The 25898-nt window shown below is 42.3% G+C and overlaps 1 protein-coding gene across 1 annotated transcript in view; it reads left to right on the top strand.

Annotated features, from left to right (window-relative positions):
• The window catches only part of PCNX2 (pecanex 2), a 164135-nt gene that overhangs the window by 76929 nt on the left and 61308 nt on the right, over positions 1 to 25898 (top strand). Inside the window, exons 18-21 of the mRNA XM_084828140.1 lie at positions 8243 to 8335; positions 10522 to 10672; positions 16157 to 16298; positions 20124 to 20301. Coding sequence (XP_084684266.1) covers positions 8243 to 8335; positions 10522 to 10672; positions 16157 to 16298; positions 20124 to 20301 — 564 coding nt within the window. The remainder of the gene's footprint in view (positions 1 to 8242; positions 8336 to 10521; positions 10673 to 16156; positions 16299 to 20123; positions 20302 to 25898) is intronic.

The following is a 25898-nucleotide window of genomic DNA, read 5'->3' as shown; positions in this document are numbered from 1 at the left end:
TAAGGTATCCTTCACCGGCACCTCCCCCTGTACATTGTGCTTCACGGTGGAGATCTGTGGTGTGGCACTGACGAAATGGGTCACCAGACTTGATGTTCTCAATGTCTTCTGCCTGTGGATATCTGCCTTCCTATTACCATACACAGGATCAATCTCGTTCGCCACGTGGCTGGGATCGACACTCAGATTGGGACTTTCCTGGTGGTCCAACATGTTATTGGGAAGGAGAGTGATCGGACTCCTTCTGGGATTGACATTATCCACGATGGGAGTATTTAGGCGATGACCGCTACTATTTGGCCTCCGTATCGGGACCACCCAAGGCTAAGGGCACTTTCTTGACCCCTCTACTAATCCCTCGGAAATAAGAGGCATCTTCTCTATCCACCAGGGAAGAGCATTATTATCAAAGACCTCTGGCCATGGTACCAAGACCTGGCATAGCCATCGATGACCTGCTGGCACCACCTCCAGTTCCTTCAATTCCTGTTGCACCATCGTTACCGTGAACATCATGGGTTGAGGTTTCTATGCAACTAACTCCACAGTCAGCTGCTCCCTGAAGGATCTATCAGGTCTTCTGTCTCAGGAAGTCACTGACCGCCCTATACTAGCTGAGATGTAGGCTGGGGACTTGTCTAGTCCTCAACCACAACTAGCTGAATCTCCTGTATCTGAGGGATATCTCTCATAATCAACCTCACCTTCTTGTCAACCCTCTATTTTGTCAACCTTCTGTTTCGTCACATGACATAGCAGTTGCTTCACAGCACACCATCTCACCATCGGAAGATTTGGGTGAGTTTGCTGACCAATTTCTCAGGATGGCACAATCTTTGGGACTATAGACTTAGCAAACAGCTCAGCAAACAGTATTTGACACTGTTAGTATGGATTCAGTGTGCCCAGTTGCAATTCCTATGCTACCAGCATTGTTGACAGTAATCAAGCAATTGTGGAAGAGTCCATCGTCTATGCTGCCCTTGTCCAAATGCCTAGAAGGATTGTAAGAAGTTCAGGAAGTGGAGGCTGAATTTTTGTTTCAGCACCCAGCACCTAATTCTGTCATAGTGGAGGCAGTTTTGGGAAAATCTTGTTAACAGCACTCTTCTCCAGTTGATAAAGAGCGCCGTTGGCTTGATCTGTTGGGCAGGTATGTGTATTATTCAGCATTAATGGGTCTCAAGGTCGCTAACTACCAATCTGCAATGTAAGGATATCAACTCCTAGTGTGGGACAAGGTCAGCAGACTTTTTGAGCATCTTCCTGATGATAAAAAAGAGTTGGCTCACCTGTTCCAAATGAAGCTCTAATGCTATCCAGGCAACAGATTCATAAAGCAAGGCACCAAGGTGCTTGCTGGAGTGATTGTGGCTCCAAGGTGCTTGCTGGAGTGATTGTGTTGCATTGGCATGCCTGGTTGAGATCTGCTGGCCTTTCACAGAAGGCACATTCAAGAATTGAGGATTTGCCCTTTGATGGGCAAGGCCTTTTTAACACCAAGACCAATGAAGTACTAGACTCCATACAAACCTCGCACTATGGCATAGTGAATGGGGTTTGTGCAACAACAACAACAGCAGCCTTGGCAGAGGCACTGGTACCAGCCATCTCCCAGTCAATTTCAGCCTCAGCAAGCCACCTTTCAACACATGTGGCAAAGGCAAACTTCTTGCAGGCAATATCTGTCATCCAAGTTCAGAAGTTCCCAACCTAAAACTGATGGAGGGAGTAAGCGGCAGCTTTGGCTCTGTCTCCACCTTTCTTTGTCCTTTGGCTCATCTCCCCATCTTTGGTGCTGTCCCCCTTCCTCCCTGTTTGGAAAGAAATCACGTCAGATTCCTGGATGCTCTCAATTGCCCAATGTGGGTACAGGATCAAGTTCGACACTCCTCCTCCTGTCTGTACTGTGAAAGTGACTGTCCCATCTCCAGTACTGCACCAGGAGATAGAGATGCTTTTAGAAAAAGGGGCAATTGAACTCTTCCCATGCAGCCACCTACTCAATGGGTTTTATTCCAGATACTTCACGGTACCGAAAAGGGATGGGCAGCTATGTCCAATCCTGGCTCTGAGGGACCAGAACACTTACATCACTCCCAGGAAATTCATATGATTTCCCTGACATTGATTCTTCCCCTCCTTTCTCAGGGAGATTGGTTCACCTCCATTGATCTCAGAGACCAGATGCCTACCAATTTCGTGTGCTAGCCTTTGGCCTCACCACTGCTCCGAAGGTCTTTAACAAGTGCATGGCCATCATCTGTGCTCCCTTGCATGTGAAGGGAGTAGAAATTTACCCATACATTGATGAGAGGCTGCTGGTAGCACCCACCTAGGATCAGCTGCGTAAGTCAATGGAAGTAACTTGCACCCTTCTGACAAGTTTAGGGCTGGTCATCAGTTGGGAAGTCCAAATTGCAGCCGACACAGAGGATCCTGTTCATCGGAGTGGTTCTGGAGTCCTGCCCTCACTATCAAACTTCACACTTGATGAACTGTCTTAGTCTTTCAGGTTCAGCGCCTTCTCGGGTTTATGGCGGGAATGACGGTGTTTTTGGATGAGGCTCTTGCAGGCTTGGTTCCTGAAGAATTTCAACACTGAGCAGGATGCTTGTCACATCCGCCTACAATTACCACATGAGGTGAAGCAATTACTTAATTGGTGGACTGTACTGCACAATCTGATGAGAGGTATGTCACAAGCAAAGGGCTGGATGTGCCTGATCTCATCTGATCTCAGCAGCTAAGCAGGGTCAGTTCTGGTTAGTACTTGGATGGGAGACCGCAGCCTTCCTGCACTGAGCAGGGGGTTGGACTTGATGGTCTTATAGGCCCCTTCCAACCCTATGATTCTATGATTGTTGCAACCCTCCCAATCCAGAGCAGTAACCACAGATGCTTCGCTCTCCGGATGGGGAGCCCATTGCTCACGTCTACTGGTGCATGGGCAGCAAACCATATCAATTTATTGGAGTTGCAGGCAGTACAGAAGTGCTAAGAGCATTTGAAGTAGACCTTGTGGGCAGGCTAGTCCAAGTGACACCAATCAACACCATGGTGGTCACCTATTTGAATAAATAAGGTGGGACCAAACCTGCCCCCCTTCATGCTTACGCTACAGATTCTTCACTGGTGTGTGGAACATCAGATCGGACTAGTGGCTGTTCATGTTGCTGGGACCAGCAACGTGCTTGCCAACCACCTAAGTCACTTGCCTCTGTTCTTTCATGAGTGGGAGACGGACAGGGGAGTTCTAGTGACTCTGTTCAGCCATTGGGGCACCCTGACAGTGGATTTGTTTTTCACCAGAGACAGTGCTGTCTGCACTGCATTCTGCAGTTGTGCTGGCTGCAGCCGGGGTTTGATGGGCGATCCCTTCACTCTGCAGTGGAATGGGAGATTGTTTTATGTGTTTCCACCAACTCCATTAATAACACAGGTATTAGCAAAGATCGGATTTGACAGATCGCAGTGCATACTAATCACCCTGTGGTGGCCCAGGCAGATGTGGTTTGCCCCCTTTCTTCGGTTGTCGCAGAAACACTATCTCAGACTCCCATCAATCCCATTGCTCCTCACCCAACAACATGGTCGGGTATGACGCCCAGAACTAATGATACTGTGCATGACAGCATGGAGAATGTGATGAGGAAATTTTGCTGACTGCGCTGCAGAAAGTACTTGATGCTGCTCAGAGGTTGGCAGTGCATGCATCCTATTCAAAGAAACGGAAGGCTTTCACAGCTGAGAGGAATTCTGATCCTTTACGATGTGGCATTCGCCAGATTTTAGTGTTTTTGCTTGACCTCTTTGAAAAAGGACTCCGGTTATCTTCCCTTTGTGTTTATCTTGCTGAGGTTTCCTTTCTTCACCCTTCTGTTGAGGGATTTTCTGTTTTTTCACACCTGTTGGTCAAGAAGTTTCTAAGGGGAGTCCACAATTTAGTATCCCAGTCCATCCTACGGTACCGATACGGAGCCTGTCGGTTGTACCGAAAGCTTTATCTTCAAAACCATTTGAACCTATGGCTAAGATAGACTTACGTGTATTGTCTTGGAAGGTGGCATTCTGTCAGGGATGAGTCCAAGTGCCTTGAGATTTCTGACAGCTCTGACTTTGAATCAGAGTTGGAACAATTAGATCAGAGGCCAGGGGAGGGAACCTCCCTAATGAGCCAACACGCCGGGAGAGATTCCTCTGAAGACCTTGACAAACAGATGTGCCAGGCTAAGTTGCTGCCCCCTCCCTCCACCGTGAGAACTCAAGTTTTGGAGGAGGGGTGTGACTTGAGAGACACTAGGGTACGTTGTAAAGCCAAGCGGGAAAAGTTAGGGGCAGGGCTTTGACGCTCAGCCAGGATAGCCACTCTTGGAAGCCATCGTAGGAGGGAGCCACCCTAAGGGAGGGGCATCACTGTGAAGCAAGTCTGGCCATGAGAGGTTCACGCCCAAACTGTCGGCAACTCTATTAGGGATCGCAGATTAGTGGTTTAGGGCCTAAGGCAGTCTGAGAGTGTTCCTAGAATCTGCATTTGTAAAGAGGCCAGTTCCTAGCAAAATAAATTACTGACAGCCTGAAACTTGTCATGTGGTGTTGATTGTGAATGGGAAGGGATGATCCACATCTAACACATCCCTTGTAGCAATTACACCAGCCAGGAGGGCTAGTGAGTTGTGTGCGCTTCGAGTAGATGCTCCTTACTTTGTTTTTCATAAAGATAAGGTCGTTCTGTGCCTTGATGTCTCCTTCGAACCAAAGGTGGTGACTGAGTTCCATCTCAAACAAGACATTGTTCTGCCAGTTTTTTTTTTCCAATGCCCTCTAGTCCTTTGGAGTTGACTTTGCATGGATTAGAGATCAGGAGAGCTTTAGCCTTTTATAAGGACAGAACAAAGTTGTTCGTAAATTTCCCCGCTTATTTGTGTGTTATGGTGGATATCACAAGGGACTGCCCATTTCATCTCAGTGATTCTCATCATGGGTTGTTAAAACCATAAGGTTAGCATACTAACTGGCTGGCCTCAAATTATCGGCACTGATCTGTGAACACTCCATTAGGGCAGTTGGAACCTTGATTGCTTTCGACAAGGGAACAGCCTTCTGGATCTCTACTGGGCGGCAACCTGGTTCACTCCGTCCATTTTTATCCAGCACTACCACTTGGATGTCAGCTTGAAGGCTGATGCAGCGCTCGGATGCTCTGTTCTGTCATTGATACTTACCCAGGACACCGATCCACCTCCAGTAAGTCAGCTTGCTAGTCACCCATATGTGTGATGCACAGAGACCACAAAAAAGAAAGACAGGTTGCTTACCAGTAACTGTAGTTCTTCGAGAGGTCGTCTGTGCACAACCCACCCACCATCCCCATTTCGGTGTCAATGTTGTCTGACGGGTTGTACTGAAGTGTGTTTCCTTTTGGTTCCAAGGCATCTATGTCGGTCTCGAGAACTGAGGGAATAGGCAGGAACCGCAGCGACATGCGCAGTAGATGGTGGTGGTGGTGGTGGTTGGGTTCCCACCTAAAACACCTCAGCTGTAGAAGTTTTTCCCAAATCGAGACTCTGTGCAGGCACAGAGCCCATATGTGTGAATGCACAGATGACCACTTGAAGAACTACAGTTACAGGTAAGCAACCTGTCTTTCCACTCAGCTCCATGCTACTCTGTGCTGGTCATACCTCACCTTGAATACTGTGTCCAGCTATACACACGACAGTTTAAGAAGGATTTAGATAAATTGGAACGAGTTCAGAAAAAGACAACAGAGATGATCGGAGGACTAGAGGTTAAGTCCTACGAGGGAAGATGGAAGGAACTCAGAATGTTTAGTCTTGAGAAGAGAAGACTGAGGGGGAATATCATAGCACTTTTCAAGTACTCAAAGGGAAGTTACACAGAAGAGGGCCACAAACCTGTTCTCTATCATCCAAAATTATAGGACACGAAATAATGGGCTTAAGTTACAGGAAGGAAGATTTTGGTTGAACATCAGGAAAAACTTCCTAATAGAGTAGTCGGATAATGAAACCAACTGCCTAGGGAGGTGGTGGGCTCTCAATATTCAAGCAAAGACTGGACAGCCATCTGTCAGGGGTTAAACTAAAGTAAAAATGCACTGAGCATGGGGTTGGACTTGATGGCCTAATGGCCCCTTTCAACTCTGTGATTCTATGATTATGATTATTGCAGAGTCAAGTTGCATCAAGTAGAAGCGTTAAATGATAAACTGAAACTAGCATGTGAGAGAAGTAATATAATGGTATTATTTTTATGCCTTATATTATTATATATTATTACACTTGCACATATGCAAAGTATATTGTGGATACTATTTATTTTAAGTTGGATCTCTTGAAATCAATACCTTTTGAGCTGAAGATAATTGGTCCACTCCTTAAGATGAATCCAGAGGGATTTACTATTTAATGTAAATCTCTGTAATTTCCCCTCCATATTAGAAGTAACTTACATTGCATTTTCCAGTGAGCTCTGCTACACTCTAGTTGCTTGAATGGCACTGGAACAATTTGTCAGCCTGGTGACTAGAAATACAAAGCAGCTATGTTGGATAATTGACCATTCAACTTTGGGGATGAAGCTTCCTAGCTTTATAATTAATTTCATAGGCAACTGCATGGACAATTACTGTATAACCAACAGCCTAAGGGTATTCATGTGTTACATTCAAACCCAACTTCTTTTCTGGCTTGTAAGTATCAACAGTAGAGAACCAGTGACTATAACAGTTTGTACAGAGCAAAAAGAACCCCAATTAAATGTAAGAAGAAGAATCCCACAGTTTAATCTGTCAGGTATGGGCTAGCTTTATGAGACGTTTTCTTTGTATAAGGCTGGGAAGAAAGTGTAAGCATTTTTTTTAAGTCTAATTTATACAAACTCACAACCCAAGCTATCCTCCCATCAGACTTATTATTACCAACTATTTTACAGTTATGAATACTCCATACGCAGTGGGCCAAATCCATAGTCACACTGCGTGGTTCCGTCGCACATGTCTAGTGGCATAGCAGAGCGGATGGGGATGTGCATTTCCATCTGATTTGTAATGCAAATGAGAATACACCTCCCACCAATAACATTCAGAGCAGTGACAATGTGCATCTGGATACACCCTTCACTTCAAATGTGCATTAGATGCACTTCTTCAACCTATCTGCATGACTGGAAAGCCTTCTATACTTGCTGGATTAGGGCTGGTAGTATTAAATAGTTTCATTAATGTTTTCCTTCTAAGGGTGCAATCCTGTACTTGGGTTCTGCTAGCTGAGGGGCTATCAGGTTGCGTCCAGTGGTGTCTGTCCACCAGCAGAACAGAAACCTCCGGCAGAATGGTTTTCCTCTCCCATTTACAACCCGCTGTACACCCCGCAGCCAGATCTGCTCTGGCAGGCTGGGAAGTCCCACTGTGAGACCAGTCATCTGCTTGCTCAGTGTTGAATTTAGGATTTGTTGGAAGCCTCGCTACACTGGCAGAACTTTCGGTACACCACAAGGCGAAAGAAGTATATCTGAAGACACTGAAGATGTGCTACCCCAAAGCAAACCCATGAAGGATAGCATGCACTACTGTGAAAGCATTCACTATGTAAAGAATACTCAAGTCAGAATTTAAGAAAATTTTGCCACTTTAAAATTATGGACAGTTCTCATTAGCATTCAATAAATTACCTATTTATTTATTTATTTATTACATTTCTATCCTTCCTCCAAGGAACTCAAGGAAGCATTTATTCATTTATTAAATTTCAGTCACACCCTTGGATTTATTCCCTGCATCCTGTGTTATCCTCACAATAACCCTGTGAGGTAGGTTAGGCTGAGAGAAAGAGACTGGACCAATGTAAGCTTTATGGCTGAGTGGGGACTTGAATTCAGGTCTCCCTGTCCTATTCTGACTCCACTGAGCCCATTAAGTACTGCTTCTGTACAAACTCCAGTCATTTCAAAGACTTGTGGACACCACGGGTGGGGGATAAATGGTGTTTTTGCTTCAAAGTCTCTTGTATTAGAGCTAGTGGGTATAAAAGTGTTACCAATATTTTTGTCTGAACACTGAGTAAGTGTTGCTGGGCAAGTGCTGATGGAGAACATATTTTAAAGCAGTAAATGATATAATTATAATGCAACTGTCAGCTGCTGAGGATGGAGTAGTTTAATTTAGCAAGTCAAAATGGTCTTTACTTGAGTTTTTATGTTTTAAAAATTATGTTCACAGAGGGAAACTTTGAAGTCAGATCTCATTGTGTGTTCTGTGGCTGCCGTGCTATCATTTGCAGTCAGTGCCAGTACTGTTTTCTTGTCATTAGGGGTAGGTATTATAATTCTTTCTTCCTACATTATTTCCTAAGATATAATTATCCCTGTAATTCAAAGCAATGCAATAATATAACAGACTACTACAGAAGACAGGGGAGTAGAAGATATATTTGCTTGTAAGAAGTAATGGGAGTTTCATATCACTTCACACACAAGAATCTAGTTATAAATACGTAGTAATCTATATTATAATGTTCTAAGAGATTTTGTACCTCAGTAACAATGCCTCTGGCACAAATTGGTTGAACTAATGTAATGTTTTGGAATGTTTATGAACATTCTGAATGCTGATGAAAGTTGTCATCCATGGGATATTCACACCTGTCAAACTTTCATGAGTTAAAGTGAAAGGTTAGTTTGAGTAAAGCCTTGCCCTGGCTAAGGACAGGAGGAACGATTTAGATAAGATAGGGAGACTAAGGACTGTGGGGAGAGGCCCTGCAAGGAGGTGAAGGATACAGAAGCTAAAGAGCAGGGAACTAAAAAGCAGGAAGAGGAGAACAAATTGAACAAAGAAAAACATTTAAAGGAGGGATAGCACAAAGAGACAGAGGCATGCAAATAAGAAGGGCAGGGGAGACAGGGAATTAAGTAGGTGAGGGGCTTACAAAAGAGGGCAGGAAAGATCGTGTGTTTTCAGAATGAGGCAGAGAGAGGCTGGAGTGCTGAGCCAGCAGAGAGATTAGCTAAGAGGCAGAGTGGCTAAAGGAAGTGTAGGATTGTTTCTGAGGAAACAATGGTGATGGAGGCATGGAGTTGAAGAAAGGGGTAACTAAGAAATAACAAATGGGAAAAGCTCCTGCTTCTTTAAGAGTCTCATCAAATAGAAAATTTTACCATGTATGGCTTTTCCCAACACTATAGTACTATGATGGGAAAACCACTGGTGGCAACATTCTCACTTCTCTGGAATTCGAAGTACAGAAGCCACCTCAGGATTTGGACCAGGATTTGGATCTGGAAAGCCTATCGGGTCAACCATTCCTGATGAGTAAAGGAACCGAATCTTATAAATTGATCTAGGCAGCCACCAAAAGAGTGAGAGCAGTCACTCTAAGCAGGTCTCTTCAGTAGAGTAAAAGCAATGGGAATGATGGGCTTTGCTTCATCTCTCTCCCAGCGACAGAGAGGCCCTTGTCTCTTGCCTTGACAAGAACTGTGCCTTGTCTTTGGAAAGGCACAGTTGAGGTTTCGGTTGAAGGTAGTGGGGGAGGCAAAAAGCAACCAGAAGTAAAAAAGAAAAGAAAGAAAAACAACTCCAAAGTGAAGTTTTGCGTTGTGGATGTTTACTTGAAACTGTGGCTTGTGAAGCTGGATTGCTGCAATAAACCATAGTTAAGATGAAACACAATTTAGGGTTTGGATGTAATGCTGATTGTATGTTTCCAGTCTCCAGGAAGATTTGAGCACATAGGTGAGCCCATGGCTTGCTCACATATCATTTATCCATAGTTTAGCATTATGCCCACACAAGGCCATTATGTGGAGTGTTGATGTCACTGCCGGCTTTGGCCAGGAGTCTTTGGTGATGGTCTAGAACTGTCCACACAAAGAGGAAGTTGTTCCACACATTATTGCAAACATAAGGATCATCTGCCGTACAGTAACAGTTTCATGTGACTTCTACACAGAGGCCGTTGTACATACTCCAGTTCTTATTGGCCTTGCTTTCTGGCTTCTGTTAATATTTGTCATGGAAAAGATTTTGAAGAATTCCTTGCACTGTATCCTTGTAGCTGGCATAATCTGAGTTTCTGGTCTCACATTCCAGTGGCATTCCCTTATGAGACATTTTCTGTGTTTTATCACCTAGCACAATGGACTCCTTAGGATGTGAATGTACAAACAAAATGTTTTGCAGAGGTGGGTAGAATCCTACAGCAACATTTCTTTTCTTTTTCTTGAGGTATCAAGAACTATCAGTACATTTTGTATAATAAAGCACATTATAAAAAGAAAACGGAGTTGATTTTGCTTTCAATTTCTCAGTCCCCCATCTGCTCCTCACCTGCTACATTTACCAGCGTATATTTTTCAAAATAAAAATGGGCAATTCTTGAATGAGAAAGCTTCAGGAAAATCATGATGTTTTGGATTGAAAAAATATTTTGTGGTACTTAAAGCATTGTCTTTAAATGAGATTCAGTTTCTTTCCCCTTTCTTTTCCTTTTAACTCAGCCATTTCTCAGCCTTGTGCTTTTCGCTTTAGCATGGACTGTGGGATTCATAACACACTACATACTTCCGCAGCTTCGCAAACACCACCCGTGGATGTGGATCGCCCACCCGATCCTTAACAATAAAGAATATCGGCAGAGAGAAGTAAGAGGTGCGTCAAACCTTGCCTCCCCATGTTTTACATGAGGCTGGCTATATATTTTATATTAACATTGATGTGAAATTTTTGTACATCAGTGTGTGTTATGAGCTATTATTGTTCGCAGAGGACAAAGGGAACTGAAAACACACAGAAAATGGGTACTTTTTTCCATTTTATAGAAAAAATCAGTTGCCTGGTACAGGAATAATAGCATATTGGAGATATGCAGTAACCTCTCAGTACTTGCCATAGAGACACCAGAAAGAGGAGGAGAGATTGGAAGAGAATCCAGCTGATTTGAATTCTCTTTGCCAGTTTCACAGTAAAATTAGCCAAAGTGGACTCTCACAAAAATATTTCCCTGTAGATTCCATTCTGAATAGAACCCCTGCAGAGTGTGCATACGTGCACCCCGTTTCGATTTTCATCTAATTGCTTGCAATCTTTAAAATCTCAAAATGACTCCTTTAGGGACTTAGATCACAATACTGCAATACATCTCCCTCATGGTTTGTATGACTCAAACAAGACTCTTATACTCAGAAATTCTCTAATGATTAATTTGTTACAACCTATTGATTTAGAGAGCAATCCTATGTCACCTAGACAGCATCTGGGGGAGATAGGGTTTCTCAGTTTCCCAGCTTAAAGCTCATAGACAGCGCTACGAACTTATAGCCAGGAAACCATACTCCTCGCCTCCTCCCTCTCAGAGCCGGGGCAGAGAGAAATGCCGCGGCTGCCCCTCCATGCCTGTCTGTGCTCATAACACAGAGCACAGAGAAGGAGAAAATGGGGCATTCCTGGGGGTGGGGAGGAGAGGGGCCCATGGGAGCTATTTGAGCAACATTTTGATAAATACAATTTTAGCAAGTCCTGTGGTTTGTGTTTTAGTGAAATGCAATTTTTGAGATTTAAGATAAAAGTATAAATTTTTTGTCCATTGGATATCACCCCAAAGCAAACACAATACATTCTGTATGTCTCAAATAAGTTAGTATAGGATAGCAGCCTACTCAGATTTTGTTAAAGTAGATGATATTGATTTACTGAATTAATAACAAATAACCCCCTACTAATTTATTTTTGGCACACCAGCAGAAGAAACATTTATTACTGGGAAATTAATCAAGGTCTTAGCTCAATGAGTTCTAATGGGCTTCTGGAAATGTTTCTCATTAACATTCTCAGGACATGGAATGTTTCCCATTAACATGAACAAATATTTCAAAAGTTTAAGTGACAATCATTTAACAATAAATTTCTTCATTAAATGAATACTTTCAAAAGCTGATGTGCAGACGGTTAAAACATTCTCAAATAAGTTTTGCTGTATTTCATGATCCTCTTCTATACATGGCAAGAGTCACTATCCAACCCCTCTGCATGCTGAGATTGGAACACTAGTGCGTGAGGGGCAGCTGACAAGTGAGAGGGCGGGTCAAGGAGGAAGGGGATATCTCAGCCTGGTTTATTCCTCCTCTTCTTCCCTGCTCCCTCGCCTTTCTCTTGGTGCTTATTGACAGCACCTCCTAATGCAGGGGTAGACAACCGGTTGCCCTCCCAATGTTTTGGACTGCAGCTTTCCTCAGTGCCAGCCAGTATGGTCAATGATTAGGGACTATGAGAGTTGTAGTACAAAACATCTGGAGGGCATCAGGCTGCCTTTCCCTGTCCTAAAGTTTTTCTCCTCTATCAAAACCAAAAGTAATTATATCCAAAGGTGCTGTAATTTATCTCATTTTTTAAAAAAAAAATCTAAAACATTTTGAGAGCTATAAAGCTCTGACTTGAGGTAGTTTTCTGGACACATCCAGCAGCCACAGCCTGTGTGCACAGCTACTTCTGCTTTTGGTGCTAGTACCTTCCTCAAGGGAAACTAGATTGCTGCATTTACCTGGGGAGGAAGGCTCCAGCAAGCACCATCACTGAGCAACAAGGTGGAGGAGACAGGGCAGGAACAACGGGAAAGAAATAATATGGGTCAGAATATATTCTTTCTCCTTGACAGCTGGCTCTTGCTTACGGGTTTCTATTTTCTGTGTGTGCTAGGTCTTCGTTTGTTTTTATCATATTTTTGACATTAGCAATAACTAAAATGGACAGAAGAATTTATGGAAAATAGGCTTTAAAAATAAAGATTGGCAATGCAAAGTAGTAACGCTGAATTGCTGTAGCCAGGTTTTTGTAGGAATACACACACATACATACAAATACACACACACACACACAGCTTATATAGTCTTGCATGTAGGCTGCTGTCAGGGAAGATGTGACTAATAATGAATATGTATTATTTCTGTGACCTCAACCAACTAGGCCATGCTGCAGTACAATTTCCTAGAGGCCTAGCAGGGATTCAGTACAGGATCCATTGGCATGAATGGATATTGTGCTATAGGAGTGAGTGTGGTGGGTTGCTCCCATTGTTTAGAACCATCTGTATTCCCCATTTATGTTAGCCAATTTCTCTGGCCACCTGTAGTTATTCTGCCTTTGGACTTTTGTTCTGTTTTCTGTATTGGGCCTTATAACTCTTATTAAGTGCATGAGGTTTAAGGTGCAATCCTATCGAGATAGGCGGCTGCCTCCAAACCGCCTATCCAAAGCAGGGCCGGAGAAGCACGGAGGGGATCATTCCCTCCGCATTCCTCCTGCCCTGCTTTTTCAGCTAGACAGCCAATTGCGGCTGTCCAGCTGCAGGACCACAGAGCAGAGAAGGAGGCTGCTGTACAACACATAGGATGTGTCGTACAGGAAGCTATGCTCTCCCCACCCCGGAACGCCCCAAGACCCGCCCCTTTCTGGCCGGTCTGCACTCCTCTTGCGAGTGCGGAGGATGGGGCTGTTCCGTGCTGCCTCCGAGGCAGTGTGGAAGTGGGGGGAGGTCAGTTCTCTGGGAACCGACCTCAGTGCTCAGCTCTGAGGTCGGTTCCTGGAAAACACCATAGCCTATGGCCATCTAGGCACTGTCTAGCAGCCATAGGGTTGCTCCCTTAATCAGCTTTGTGCCGTATATGCATGACATCTTTTAGAAAATAAAAATAAATAAATTAGGCCCTATCCCTTAAAGTGTATTTCAGCATTTAAATTTCTGGCAGAATTATTTTTCAGCTATTTGGAAGGAGAACAAAGTTTGAGTGAGATGCACATAGGAACCTGTGATTTTAATTTCCTGCATTGTAGTCTCATGAGAAATCTTAAATTTGAATGAAAAAAGTCATATTGTAGATAATACGGTATATACCAAGCTCAGCCAGTGGTTCCTTAAGCAGCAGGAATAGCTGTACATGTTTTTATTCAGACACTTCTTTCCAGTTGTCCTGAAAATCTCTCAGCTAGGAGCCACCTTGTCTTTGATAACATTGGTTATTCTTCAGCAACCTTCCTTTTTCTTGCTCCAATTTAGAGATTTGCTGACAACTTTTGATGGGTCTGTGCTTTAATCACTTTCAATGTGTGCTTTTGATGTGTTAGAAGATAAAGATGTCAGAAAATAGGGGGCTTGTGTGACCTCAGTCCTTTCTCAAAACCAACCCGACAATTGATTCTCTGCCATAAATATATATATATATATATATATTTGAATGATGCATTATAAAGTTAAATGTCCTTAGGGGAGGGGCGTGAGGAAATGTGTCTGTAGAGCAATTCATTTCAAAACAACATCCTAGATACCAAATCGTACCCAAGAAATTAAAATGAAATTTGCAGCTCAATGTTTATTACAGAACATCAAAGGAGAGAGAGAGTAAAGGAGGCATAGCTCTCCTTAATTATTTTAATTCCAGCTGAAAATACAATCTTGGCAACCAGAACATATTTGAAATGTATTTATTTATTTATTTCATTTCTATACCGCCCAGTAGCCGGAGCTCTCTGGACGGTTCACAAAAATTAAAACCAAAAAGCACACAATAAAACAATACAAAATATATATAACATTAAAACCACAGTAAACAATACAACCAGAATAAAACCAGAATAAAACCTAGCAGCAATGCAGGGATTTAAAATACAGATTTAAAACAGCAAAGCTAAAAGTTTAAAGAGCGAAAATGTTAAAATGCCTGGGAAAATAAAAAGGTCTTCACCTGGCTCCGGAAAGAATACAATGTAGGTATTGTAGAAATGGCCTAAAAGCAATGTAGGAATAGCCTAACAGCATCACATTGCATACACATAAAATGCAGCCTTGGGATGCAGTCGTCCAGGCGCTTTACATGTTAGTAGATTAGGTTTGTGATACAGTCCATTAAACGCTTGTTCTTCATACAGTACAAAAATAAGCATTGTTTTCCAAAATGTTTATTAAAACATATTCTTCCAAAGCCAGCAAGATGATCAAGACAATGGTTTGTGGCCAGATGGGAAACTCAGGGTATTTCAAGCTAGGGTTCAATTTTGAATGGGGTGGTTAGCAGGGGACTTAGTTCAGAAAGTGAAATCTTGGGTCAAAGATATGTACTAGAAGGGGAAGTAGTAGAAGGGGAAGAAAGCCACGTGCATGCATCACATTTTTGAATGAGAATTTGACTCTCTGAGACTGTTTGCACAACATGACAGCCCACTGTGGGTTATTTAACCCATGGTGAGGTTGTGGTGCATGCAGTTACCATTTTGAATATGCAACCCTCGCTCAGGGGTTGTCATGTTGTGTGAGCATCCGTTATGCAAAGGTTAAACAATCCCCGCAGTAACCCATGGTCTGTTTTAGGATTAACGAGAGTTGTTTAACCCTCACCTAACCCATGCTTGCTGGGTTCGCATGACACGACAAACCCCAAGCAGGGATTGCATATGGAGTTTGGCACCTGCGGGCACCACGACATGTCATCCAAGCCCCGTCTCTGAATTAAAATAATCACCCTAAGAAAAACTTATTCTGGCTCGTAATGTGTTGGGTTTCCTGTCTGCTTAATCAATCCTTTTCTACAGCTGCTATTGTCCTATATTCCTCTGATTTCTTTTTCCAGAGAGTAGCTGTGTTTGTCTATTGCAGCAAAACCAACAAAGAGTCTTGTAGTACCTTGTGGCATCTGATGAAGTGGGGTATAGTCCACAAAAGCTTGTGCCAAAACAAATGTGTTCGTTTTTAAGGTGCCACAAGACTCTTTTGTTGTTTCTAATGTCTTTATTATTTGGGTGCTATGCCCTCACAGTGCTATTGTTTGTTTCCAGCAATGTGTGCCTTAGCTATAGCTAGTTTTCTTTGTTGTGCTCTCCTCAGTTATTTTCTGTTGCTTTGAGAGTTGCAATTTAATTCTCACTCTTACAGAGCTCTGATCTGTTCCTTATTTATTCAGGGTTGCCTGCAATACTGGCCAGTGATCTGAGGCTTAACCAACATCTAGTTGCTCATATGATCAGAAGCACCTTTTAGGATTCTAGTATATGTCTAGTACATGATGAATAGAACAAAATCCTCCTCATTAATGGATGTTATTTGCATTACAAGTATTTTGACAAAGTGGTGTTCTTTGAAAATTTCAGATGCTGCCCATTTAATGTGGTTTGAAAGACTCTATGTGTGGCTTCAGTGTTTTGAAAAGTACGTCTTGTATCCGGCAATAATACTGAATGCCCTTACCAATGATGCTTTTTCAATCAGCAAAGATAAGGGATTAACTCCACAGTAAGTTGCTTATATGTCATGATGCATAATTTGCTGAATTAAGAATGTTAGGTCTGCACTGGGCCTACAACTCAGGCCTGCACAGTGTGTGACTCACTGTCAGGGATGGGTCATGGGCAGCAGACTAAGGTGAGCCAAGAGCTTGGAACCAGGAGCTGTGGGACAAGCCTGTGTTGTTGTTGTTGTTGTTCAATCGTTCAGTCGTGTCCGACTCTTCGTGACCCCATGGACCATAGCACGCCAGGCCTTCCTGTCCTGCGCTCTCTCCCGGAGCGTGCTCAAGTTCATATTCATTGCATCCGTGATGCTATCTAGCCATCTCATCCTCTGCTGTCCCCTTCTCCTTTTGCCTTCAGTCTTTCCCAGCATCAGGGTCTTTTCCAGGGAGTTTTCTCTTCGCATTAGGTGGCCAAAATATTGGAGCTTCAGCTTCATTATCTGTCCTTCCAATGAGCACTCAGGGTTGATTTCCTTTAGGATGGACTGATTTGACCTCCTTGCAGTCCAGGGGACTCGTAAGAGTCTTCTCCAGCACCACAGTTCGTAAGCATCAATTCTTCAGCGCTCAGCCTTCCTTATAGTCCAGCTCTCACAGCCATACATTACTACTGGGAAAACCATAGCTTTGATTAGACGGACAAGCCTGTACTGTGGTCCAAAGAACATAGCAGTCAGGACCAAAGGGCATACCAGAAGGCAGAGTTGAAGAGTAAGCCAGAAGTTGAGACCAATGAATAATATACAAGAACACACCAGAGCTCAAGAAGACCTCGTTACTTGAGCAATACTGAGCTGGAACAGGAAGTCCTTCCTGCCTAAAATGATCCAATGGTCAGCTTGGATGGGTGGAGTCAGTTCAGAAGGTTCTTCTCTGAGAAGCTGCTGCCTGCAGTTCAGTGGTTCACCACAGAGGTCCAGCAGCTCCTGAGACCCACCAAGCTGATGCCACTTGACAGCCATGTATTGTGAGTCAAGAGGTGCTTGATAATCTACTCCCGCCGCCCTTTTGAAGTACTAGTCAGGCAGGAAGAAGGAGGTGGGCTACCATGTATTGCTGGTGGATTACATTTGGCTTGTGCAAATTGCACAAGTCTGCTAGAACAGCTGTAATTTTTTCTCCCCCTTGGAGATGCTCTGCTCCTTGCCCTTCCCCCTCATTCTTCTTCAGGTGTACCAAGCTCCTGTCATGGAAGTGTGCCTGCCAGAAAGTTCAGAACCAATATTCTCCTTATTTATGTTACCTTCAAAAATGAAAGTATGGATGGGAGAAGAAGTTCCGACAGCCCAAGAAAGAGTTTCTGACATTTCATTCACATAGCAACATTTAGTTGATGGCTTGGAGTAGCCTCATTTCTAGCAAACCTAAAGATCTGCATGAGGGGACACAGAACAAAGAACAAGTGCTGTTCAAATTCAAATCTTCCTAAATCCATCCAGCTGGAATACCCTGATGAAATGACAGGAGCATAACCTGCATCAAGGTCTTGAAAGAATTTCCATGCGTCACTCATTGCAGAAAATATTCTACTGTTTTGTGGTTAGTTTAAATTTAATTTGGAAATACTGGTAGTGTCACAGTTTCCTCATCAAGCTGTGTATGCAGGACACACATCATCTCTTCTCTGGGGTGATGTTATTTTCACAAGACTAATTTCAACTGTGACCAGCAAAAGAAATCTGCAGTTCACATGGGTGAAAAGAAACCCTGTTTTTTCATCTTTGACCTCTTTCCTTCCCCTGAGTTCACTTTTTGCTTCTGCATCATCTTGACACTGCAAGGCTCTGTTAGTGCCCAAACACACCTATTTGTGAGTGGGACAGGCATGCCACTAGTGCAAAAAAAATTGCTCCGTTCAATGAGGTAAAGATAACTAACGCAGAATGGTGGAAAGGTTCACACTTGGGCTCACTGTATGAAAGATGGTGAACGGCTTCAGTAAGCGTCCTATCCAGACAATGAGCCTCCTATTTACTTTCTACCCTGGACTTGTAGCTGCCCCACTTGTGTAAGTACAAGTGGTTTGTTACCTTTTTCCAAGAAATTCACCATCATTGCCCACTTTCCCCACAACAGGCTGATCACTTTATTTGAGCATATAAGATTTCAAAGAAGTGGAAACTAGGTTCCGAACTATGCGCAGGAGGAGAATCCAACTAAAGGTATGTTTGCACAAGCACAGTTGCGCAAATGGTTTTGCATAAACCTTGTGCAACCTGTTGTGCAACGTATTGTGCATTCCACTTGTGTAACCTGTTATGCGACCAGTTGTGCAACTGCATGCACAACTGCTTGCACAAGTATAATGGGCAACCACTTGTGCCATGGAAAGATTCAGAGGAGCCCCATCAGCACTATTTTGAGTTTGCGGATTGACACTGTTGGATACTGCCCTATGTCTACTAAGGGTGCATTCTGTGTTATGTTTAGACAAAAAGAAGGCCTACAACTCCCAGTATTCCCCAGCCAGCATGTTTCCGTCTAAACATGCGTAGGATTGTGCCCTAAGAGATAAAAGCAACAATTCTTGGAAGTATACCAAGTACCTTTCTCTATATTCTAATGTTCTAGTACTAACAGTATTTTGATACCAAAACTGTTATAACGATCTCTGCAGAAGTAAAGTGCTGTGCTTTCTTCGAGGACATAAGTTTAATTCTTGGGTACATCTTTAAAATATGTTTTGTTTGTTTGTTTATTATTTATTATAAACATATGCCACTTTTCATTTTTTTAAAAAATCCAAAAGTAGTTCACAAGTAAAATCATAATAAAATAGAATCAAACCAATCAAACCATAAAACATATCATTAATAGATATAAGGGTAGCTGGCAATGCTAATGGTCAAGAAAATGCCCAGGCAAACAAATATGTCTTAAATTGTCAGTGAAAACACTCCACACTAGGAGCTCACCAGATCTCGATGGGGAGATCATTCCACATGGTGGGCATCACAATGGAGAAGGCCCTCCTCCACATCACAACCAAGTGAACATCAGTAGGGTATGGTACAGTAAGCAAGGCCTGTGCCTCAGAACATAAAGACCATGGTGGTCTATATGGGAGAAGGCAGTCTCTCAGATAACCTGGTCTTGAGCTGTTTAAGACCTTATAAACCAGCAATAATACCTTGAGCATGGCTCAGTAACTAATTGGCAGCCAGTGCAGAACTTTCAGCACAGGAGTCATCTGAGTGTGGTAGGAAGCTCCACTGAGCTACCCACATTCTACACTAGTTGCAGCTTCTGAACCCATCTCAAGGGCAGCCTTACAGATAGCACATTACAATAGTCCAAACTTGAAATTACCACTGCGTGGATCACTGTGGCCACGTTTTGTTGAGGACCAAGACCCTGTACGGTGCTAAGTGGGTGGGGGGGGGGGACTGCCTTTCCAAACAAGTCACTAGGACAAATGGATATGTGCCCTTTAATCATTTATGTTGATTTTGTTCCCAAGGATTTTATTTTCATCTTTGCAGGACTGCTGTGTGGTTGGGATGAGAAACATTGACTTGCCCAGAATCATCCAATGGGTTTAATGGCAGAACAAGGATTTGAATATGGGTTTCCTACGCAGTGTTGTCCAGCTGTTTATAATACGGATTGGGCCACATTACATTTGTTCAAGGAATTTGGAATAGCAGCTTTAGGAAGCCATGTTGTAGTGGTTAGATTCAATAAACAAAATTTTGAAATGGTGCTAATGGCAGAAATAAATGGGCAACATTCTGTGGAGATTAATTAAGCCAAACAGAAACAGACCTTTTATTGGTATCTATTCTAGTTTGCCTGATTCTTTTCTTTTCTTCTTTTTCCTCTTACAGCTGTGAAATCTTTCTGATTATAATTGCGGGAATGAAGCTATTGCGGTCTTCATTTTGTAATCCCATTCACCAGTTCGTTACATTAAGCTTTACTGTAATCTTCTTCAAGTTTGACTACAAAGATTTCTCTGAGAACTTGTTGCTGAATTTCTTCATGATGTCAATTGTATTTAATAAGGCAAGTGAATTCTTCTTTAAAACTCCTTTCTGATTTCAGTTTCAAGTATTTTCCTGGCTTGGATTGTCCTTTTCTTTAAAAACAAAACAATTATGTTTTAATGTTGTCAAATAGTAGTGGTGTGTAAATCTAATTGTTATAATCATTTTTTTTATTTTTTAAGTTAATGAAACAACCCCCCATGACTAATAATAAACGTATGTATATTATAGCCTACCATAACTTCAGAAAGGAATAGTCTTAAACTGAAATGTCTTTGAAATGACATGTTGACTTCTGTGTTGACATGATGCTGTGGAAATTCACAACTATAGAGCAATTTTTAAAAATAGAATAATTAATGAGTTGGAACATGCTTTCCTACTTGTGAAGGTCTGCTCGCCAGGCTGATTACTTGAATGTTTCTTTATCTTTTTGTTGTTTCTGGTTTTGACTCAAGAGTCTCCTCTAGGAAATCATTTAATTATCTAATCAGCTATAAGAAATGAATTTTTCACTCCTAGTGTCTGGCTTAATCCTCCTGTCCTCTTTTCAGGACAGTCTGCCTTGTTATAAGTTCCTTACATTTATCCTTAAAATTCCCTGACCAGCACTTCTTGTTTGTCGTAAGCTTGTCGTAGATGCCATGCTCAAGCATTAAACACAAATCTAGGGACCACTGTTGTTTTATTACTTTCTGTAGAACAGACTCAAGGCTTTTGACCTTGATTTGACTCTAAAGCCAAAATGAGACTGTTCTTCCAAATTAATTTTTAACTGTGGTAATAAAGGAGTGCTCATTGATGTGACCTTGTCACAGTGGAACAATCTGTATGCTGAGCGGTGCTGGAGGAAGCCCATGGGTCTCCCCTCTCACAGCCTTCTATCCTCTCCTAGGCAGCAAGCACTAAAGGGGAGGAAGGGACTACTGGACAAAGTGTGACGATAATAACAACAGGAATAATATGGGATAATAACAAAAAAATTATACCTTACAGGGTTGATGTAAATGTTACTGAGATGATATGGAGAGCCAGTGTGGTGTAGTGGCTAGAGTGCTGGACCAGGAGTCAGGAGACCCGGGTTCTAGTCCCCACTCAGCCATGAAGTTCACTGGGTGACTCTGGGCCAGGTCTCAGCTCAACCTACCTCACAGAGCTGTTGTTGTGAGGATAAAATGGAGAGGAGGAGAATTATGTACTCTGCCTTGAGTTCCTTAAGGAGGAAAAAAGGTGGGATATAAATGTAATAAAGAAATAATAATAAATAATAATGGATGAAGTACTTTCAATGCCTTAAAGCACAGTCTAAACGCTAAGTGTTACAGAGCCACAATTAAGTTACAATCCATTCTCCCCCATCTCTTCCCCCCGAATGTTCATGTAATTCAGTGGATTTCTTTTTCAAAACACGATAAAGAAATTCTAGGATCAAAAAAACTTCAGGTCAAGGCACTTACAAATGCATACATCCAAAAGCATGGAATTAGAAGTTTTGGATAACGCATCCAAAGAAAGTGGCATAATTGCAAAGCTTTGTCCTGCTCATCTTTAAGGGACTTAATAGCCCCTTCCATGCCCAGGACTAGTTTCTGAAGAACTGAGCAGCCCCTGAAGGCAAAACTACATATGACGGTAATTATTCAAGTTTTACAATAGCATGCTTAAACTTTGAAGTAACTGAAACTGTTACTTTGAAGTAACTTAAACTGTTACTTTGAAGTAAAAGCAGTTGTGGGATCCTGCTCTAGAACATGCTCTCAACGGGGGCCCACAGCAATTTCCTGCAGAAAATAGCTCCGTCCCTGGCTGCTATTTTCTCCTGAAGCTACTTTTTGCAGGCAGAACCTTCAGGGGCAAAAAGGCAGGGATGGGCGATTTTTAGCAGGAAAAGCTGGGAACACATTCTGGACTAGGGCTCATCAGAGTAGAAGTGGCCAGTTTAAGCATGCTGTTGTAAAGGTACAAATAATGCCACGTGTAGTTTGGTCCTGAGAATCCAAATACTGTTGGTACATTATGTGACAACAAGGGGAAAATCCTTTTCTCTTGTGACGCCCCAACTGAGGAACATCCTTCCTGTGGAGCTGCGGCTGCCACCAACATTATATTCTTTCTGCCCAAGCATTTTAAACTGGTTTATTTCAAGCTGGTTGACGTGACCTGTTTGTTTTGTGTATTTCCTGCTTTTTATTCCTTTTATTGTTGTTATTGTACATCGTATTAGGATTTTTTTTTACATTTTGTATACCACCCTGGTATCATCAAATGAAGGTGATATAAAAATATTTTAAATAAATAATATTTGGCCATCAGTATTGTAAGCAAATGCTTCTGAGAATACAGTGCCCTGGTCTGTGGATTTGAACTCCAGTCTGCAAAATATTTTGACTAAGTCTAGTTTCTTTAATGGAGCGCCTGAACAGCTCATATATTTTGGCCATTGAACCTATTACTATTTCAGTTATGATAATCCCCAGAACAACATCAGAGTTTTATGGAAGAAATACTGCAGTTTGGGAACAAATGTAAGCATTCTTTTAAGAGACAGTTCTTTACTGGTCTCAGAGGTTTAGAATGTTCCTAATAGTTTATATGAGTTTGTTCTATTGATTTGGGGCAAAAGTAAGAGTATTTTTAAAAAATAAGTCTTGAAACCTGCTTAGATCATGAGCATGTTAGTAATACCTGAGAAAATGAGTGAATAGAATCAAAGGAGCGTGCACAAAGTCGCAGTATTGAGGTCGCTTCATGTGGAGGTAGGGTGGCCACTTATGCTTTGCCAAAAAAGAGGAAATGCATCATCAAAAAAGAGGACAAAAGAGGAACCATTTTGCATACGCTCAGTAAATGCAAGTTTAGACATGATAATAATTTAAATAGAAATACAGTACATCTCACCATAGTGGGAAGACTGTGACCAGGCGACCTGTGTGCCTGCTCAGTCGACTGTCCAGGTGCCAACTCTTGAGGGGCAGCATCAAGGCCCCAGCTCTCCCCTCCTATGGTTTTTTATATTTAAACCAGACTTGGACCAGGGGGCCCATCAAATTGAAAAGACTTTCAAATAGAGGATTGCCCTCTGATCGCTCTTCAAGTAGAAGACTGTCCCCTATAAAATCTGGGACACCTGGCTGCCCTGTGTGGAGGCATGCTAGGACAATGAGTGAAAATGGCAATATCAGGCAGTGAGCTTGTGATTCAAGACTGGCATTTAAGATAGATGAATTTTGAAGAAATTAAGACACCTTTCAGGATATTATTAGTATATCCATGGATCTAATTACCAAGACTCCTCAAAATTGTGTGGGCTGGCCTTTTAGAAAGTTCATTTGGAGTAATTTGATGTCCATGACAGAGTGCACATAGATATGATCCCTGCTCAGACAGCATCAAACAATGCATCTGTCTTGGTTTCCCAACTCTTTGTGGCCTACTCTGCTTATGCAAGAAAAGAACTGACAGCTTCAATCGATGCACTTGTTCAGTCACTACAATGTTCACAACTATTCTAAAAGATAGAAAGCACATTTTTACTTTCAACACCTTTGGCTATGTAGAAATAACTCTGAAAGTGTCAGCCAGGATCTTATTATTTACTGAAAGTGTGAGTTTTCCCATGTCTATGACGAGACTCTTTCCTAAGTGCTAAGTCCATATAATCATTTCAGTATAAACATAAGCTATGTGCATCACATAGAAGCAATGGTTGAGAGAGCATATCCATTTTCTTTTCAGCTAGTTTTCAAAGTCAATGAAAGAAAATACAGCAGAAAACATCCCCAGCTTGGTTAGCCTATGTCAGCTGACAGTTTCTTCATCTGCTATCAGTAATGTGCTTTGCAGTAATTCTGTTTCTTGTTAGGGCTGGCCTAAGACATTTACTGCCTGTAGTACAGCAGCAAATGGCACCCCCACCCCCAACAAAGTCAAGCTATATAGTTCCCAAGGCCAGTAAAATTATTTAGCATCAGAGGCAGAAAATCCTGCAAGCATCTCTCTGCTCCCTGGCAGTAAAAATACATCAACACTAAATTAGATAAATAACCATTTGTGGTTCTTCCACAGGTAAGTAGCAGAGCACCTGCTTTGCATGCAGAAGGTTCCAGGTTCAATTCCAACATCTCCAGGTAGGGCTGGAAAAACTCCTGCCTGGAGAAACCTGGACAGCTTCTGCCAATCAGTGTTGACAATACGAGGCTAGATGGACCAATTATCTGGCTTGGAATAAGGCAACTTCCTATGTTCCTAAGTTCCCACACCACCCAGAATTAGCTGCCTAAGGCAGCCACTTCCCTCTGCATAATGGTAGGGCTGGCCTTATCTCTTGCTCCCTTACTCCAGTCATAATATTAATACAATCCAGTGAGATCTAAGGATGCAAATCAACATCACTGCTCACTGGACATTATTTTCCACATCTGCTTTGTTTTTACCCCTGTGATCCACTCTTCTCAGCTGCTTTTGGCCAGCTACCACATATTGGAACCCACAGTTGATGGAAAGTAGTCGGGGGTATTGCATAAAAAGGAAAAATACATTGTCCCTAAAGACACTGAGGGTTAAGTCCCTTCTCCAATATTTCACTACCAACTTTTATTGAGATGTGGCATGCCCGGCTAATTTTATTGAAAGCAGGCAAAAGTTATTTTATCAGTTCTTTAATGCAAAGCAAATGAAGTACCCAAGAACATTGATCAGTTCTCTTACTCTAATAGATCAGCAAGCTGAATATTCCACACAATTACCAGAATTGTGGCATTGTCTTGACAGACTGTTGCCCCTGGTCTGGGTAGGTAATCCTCTCTGGTGCAAAGAGGAACTTGACATAGCTAGTCTTCAGGATGCCAAGGCTTCCAAAGGTCTGTCAATTATATATGTTTTATACTATTCAACAAATAACATTAATTCACAAAGCTGATATATCTTGGCTGTGATCCAGGATTAGAAATTGCCTACCTGTATGTAAGAGGCTTGAGACATAGGAGGATATTTGCCTGTTACCTTTGTATAGAGGGGCTGGGTGTTCTTAGTTTAGTGCCACTCCTGTGCCAGGTTATTTCAGGTCAATAAAATATACATGTTGCTATTAACAACTGACAGGAAGCAAAACATCTACTTGTGCTAAAAGAACAATACGAAACCTGCCTTTGCTTGCAGCTTCATTTGTCACTTTTTTAGTAAGGAACATTCAGACATTTAAGGGATCCAGGCATCAAAGAGGAATGGTTGCAGTACAAAAAGCAACAGATTTGGGAAGTGTAAACCACTCCTCCTGCCTGTGGCTTCTCCTCTGAAAATGCCCTCATGCCACCACATTACATGTCAGCAGCGGAATATGAACTGTAGCAGAATTTCCAGTATGAATGGGTATGTGAGGTTGCTGATGTTTACTTTCTCTCACAAACCCTTAGTGGGTTCAGAAAACCATTTTTTCTCAGTGTGTACTGACTTGTCGAGATAAGAAACTGGAACCAAATTGTCCAAAAGGATTAAAATACAAAATAGACCCTACAACCTGCACTTCATGAATGGCAAAAATATAATGTGCCTGATAAGTGGTGGCTGTCTCATACACATTTGTTCAACCTACATTTCCAAAGCCTGAACAGAAATTAT

Source organism: Heloderma suspectum, chromosome 1 (genome assembly GCF_057233095.1).
Source record: "Heloderma suspectum isolate Gila_16-S chromosome 1, 16-S_ref, whole genome shotgun sequence".
Lineage (NCBI taxonomy): Eukaryota > Metazoa > Chordata > Lepidosauria > Squamata > Helodermatidae > Heloderma > Heloderma suspectum.
This window is presented reverse-complemented; position numbering and strand designations above follow the sequence as displayed.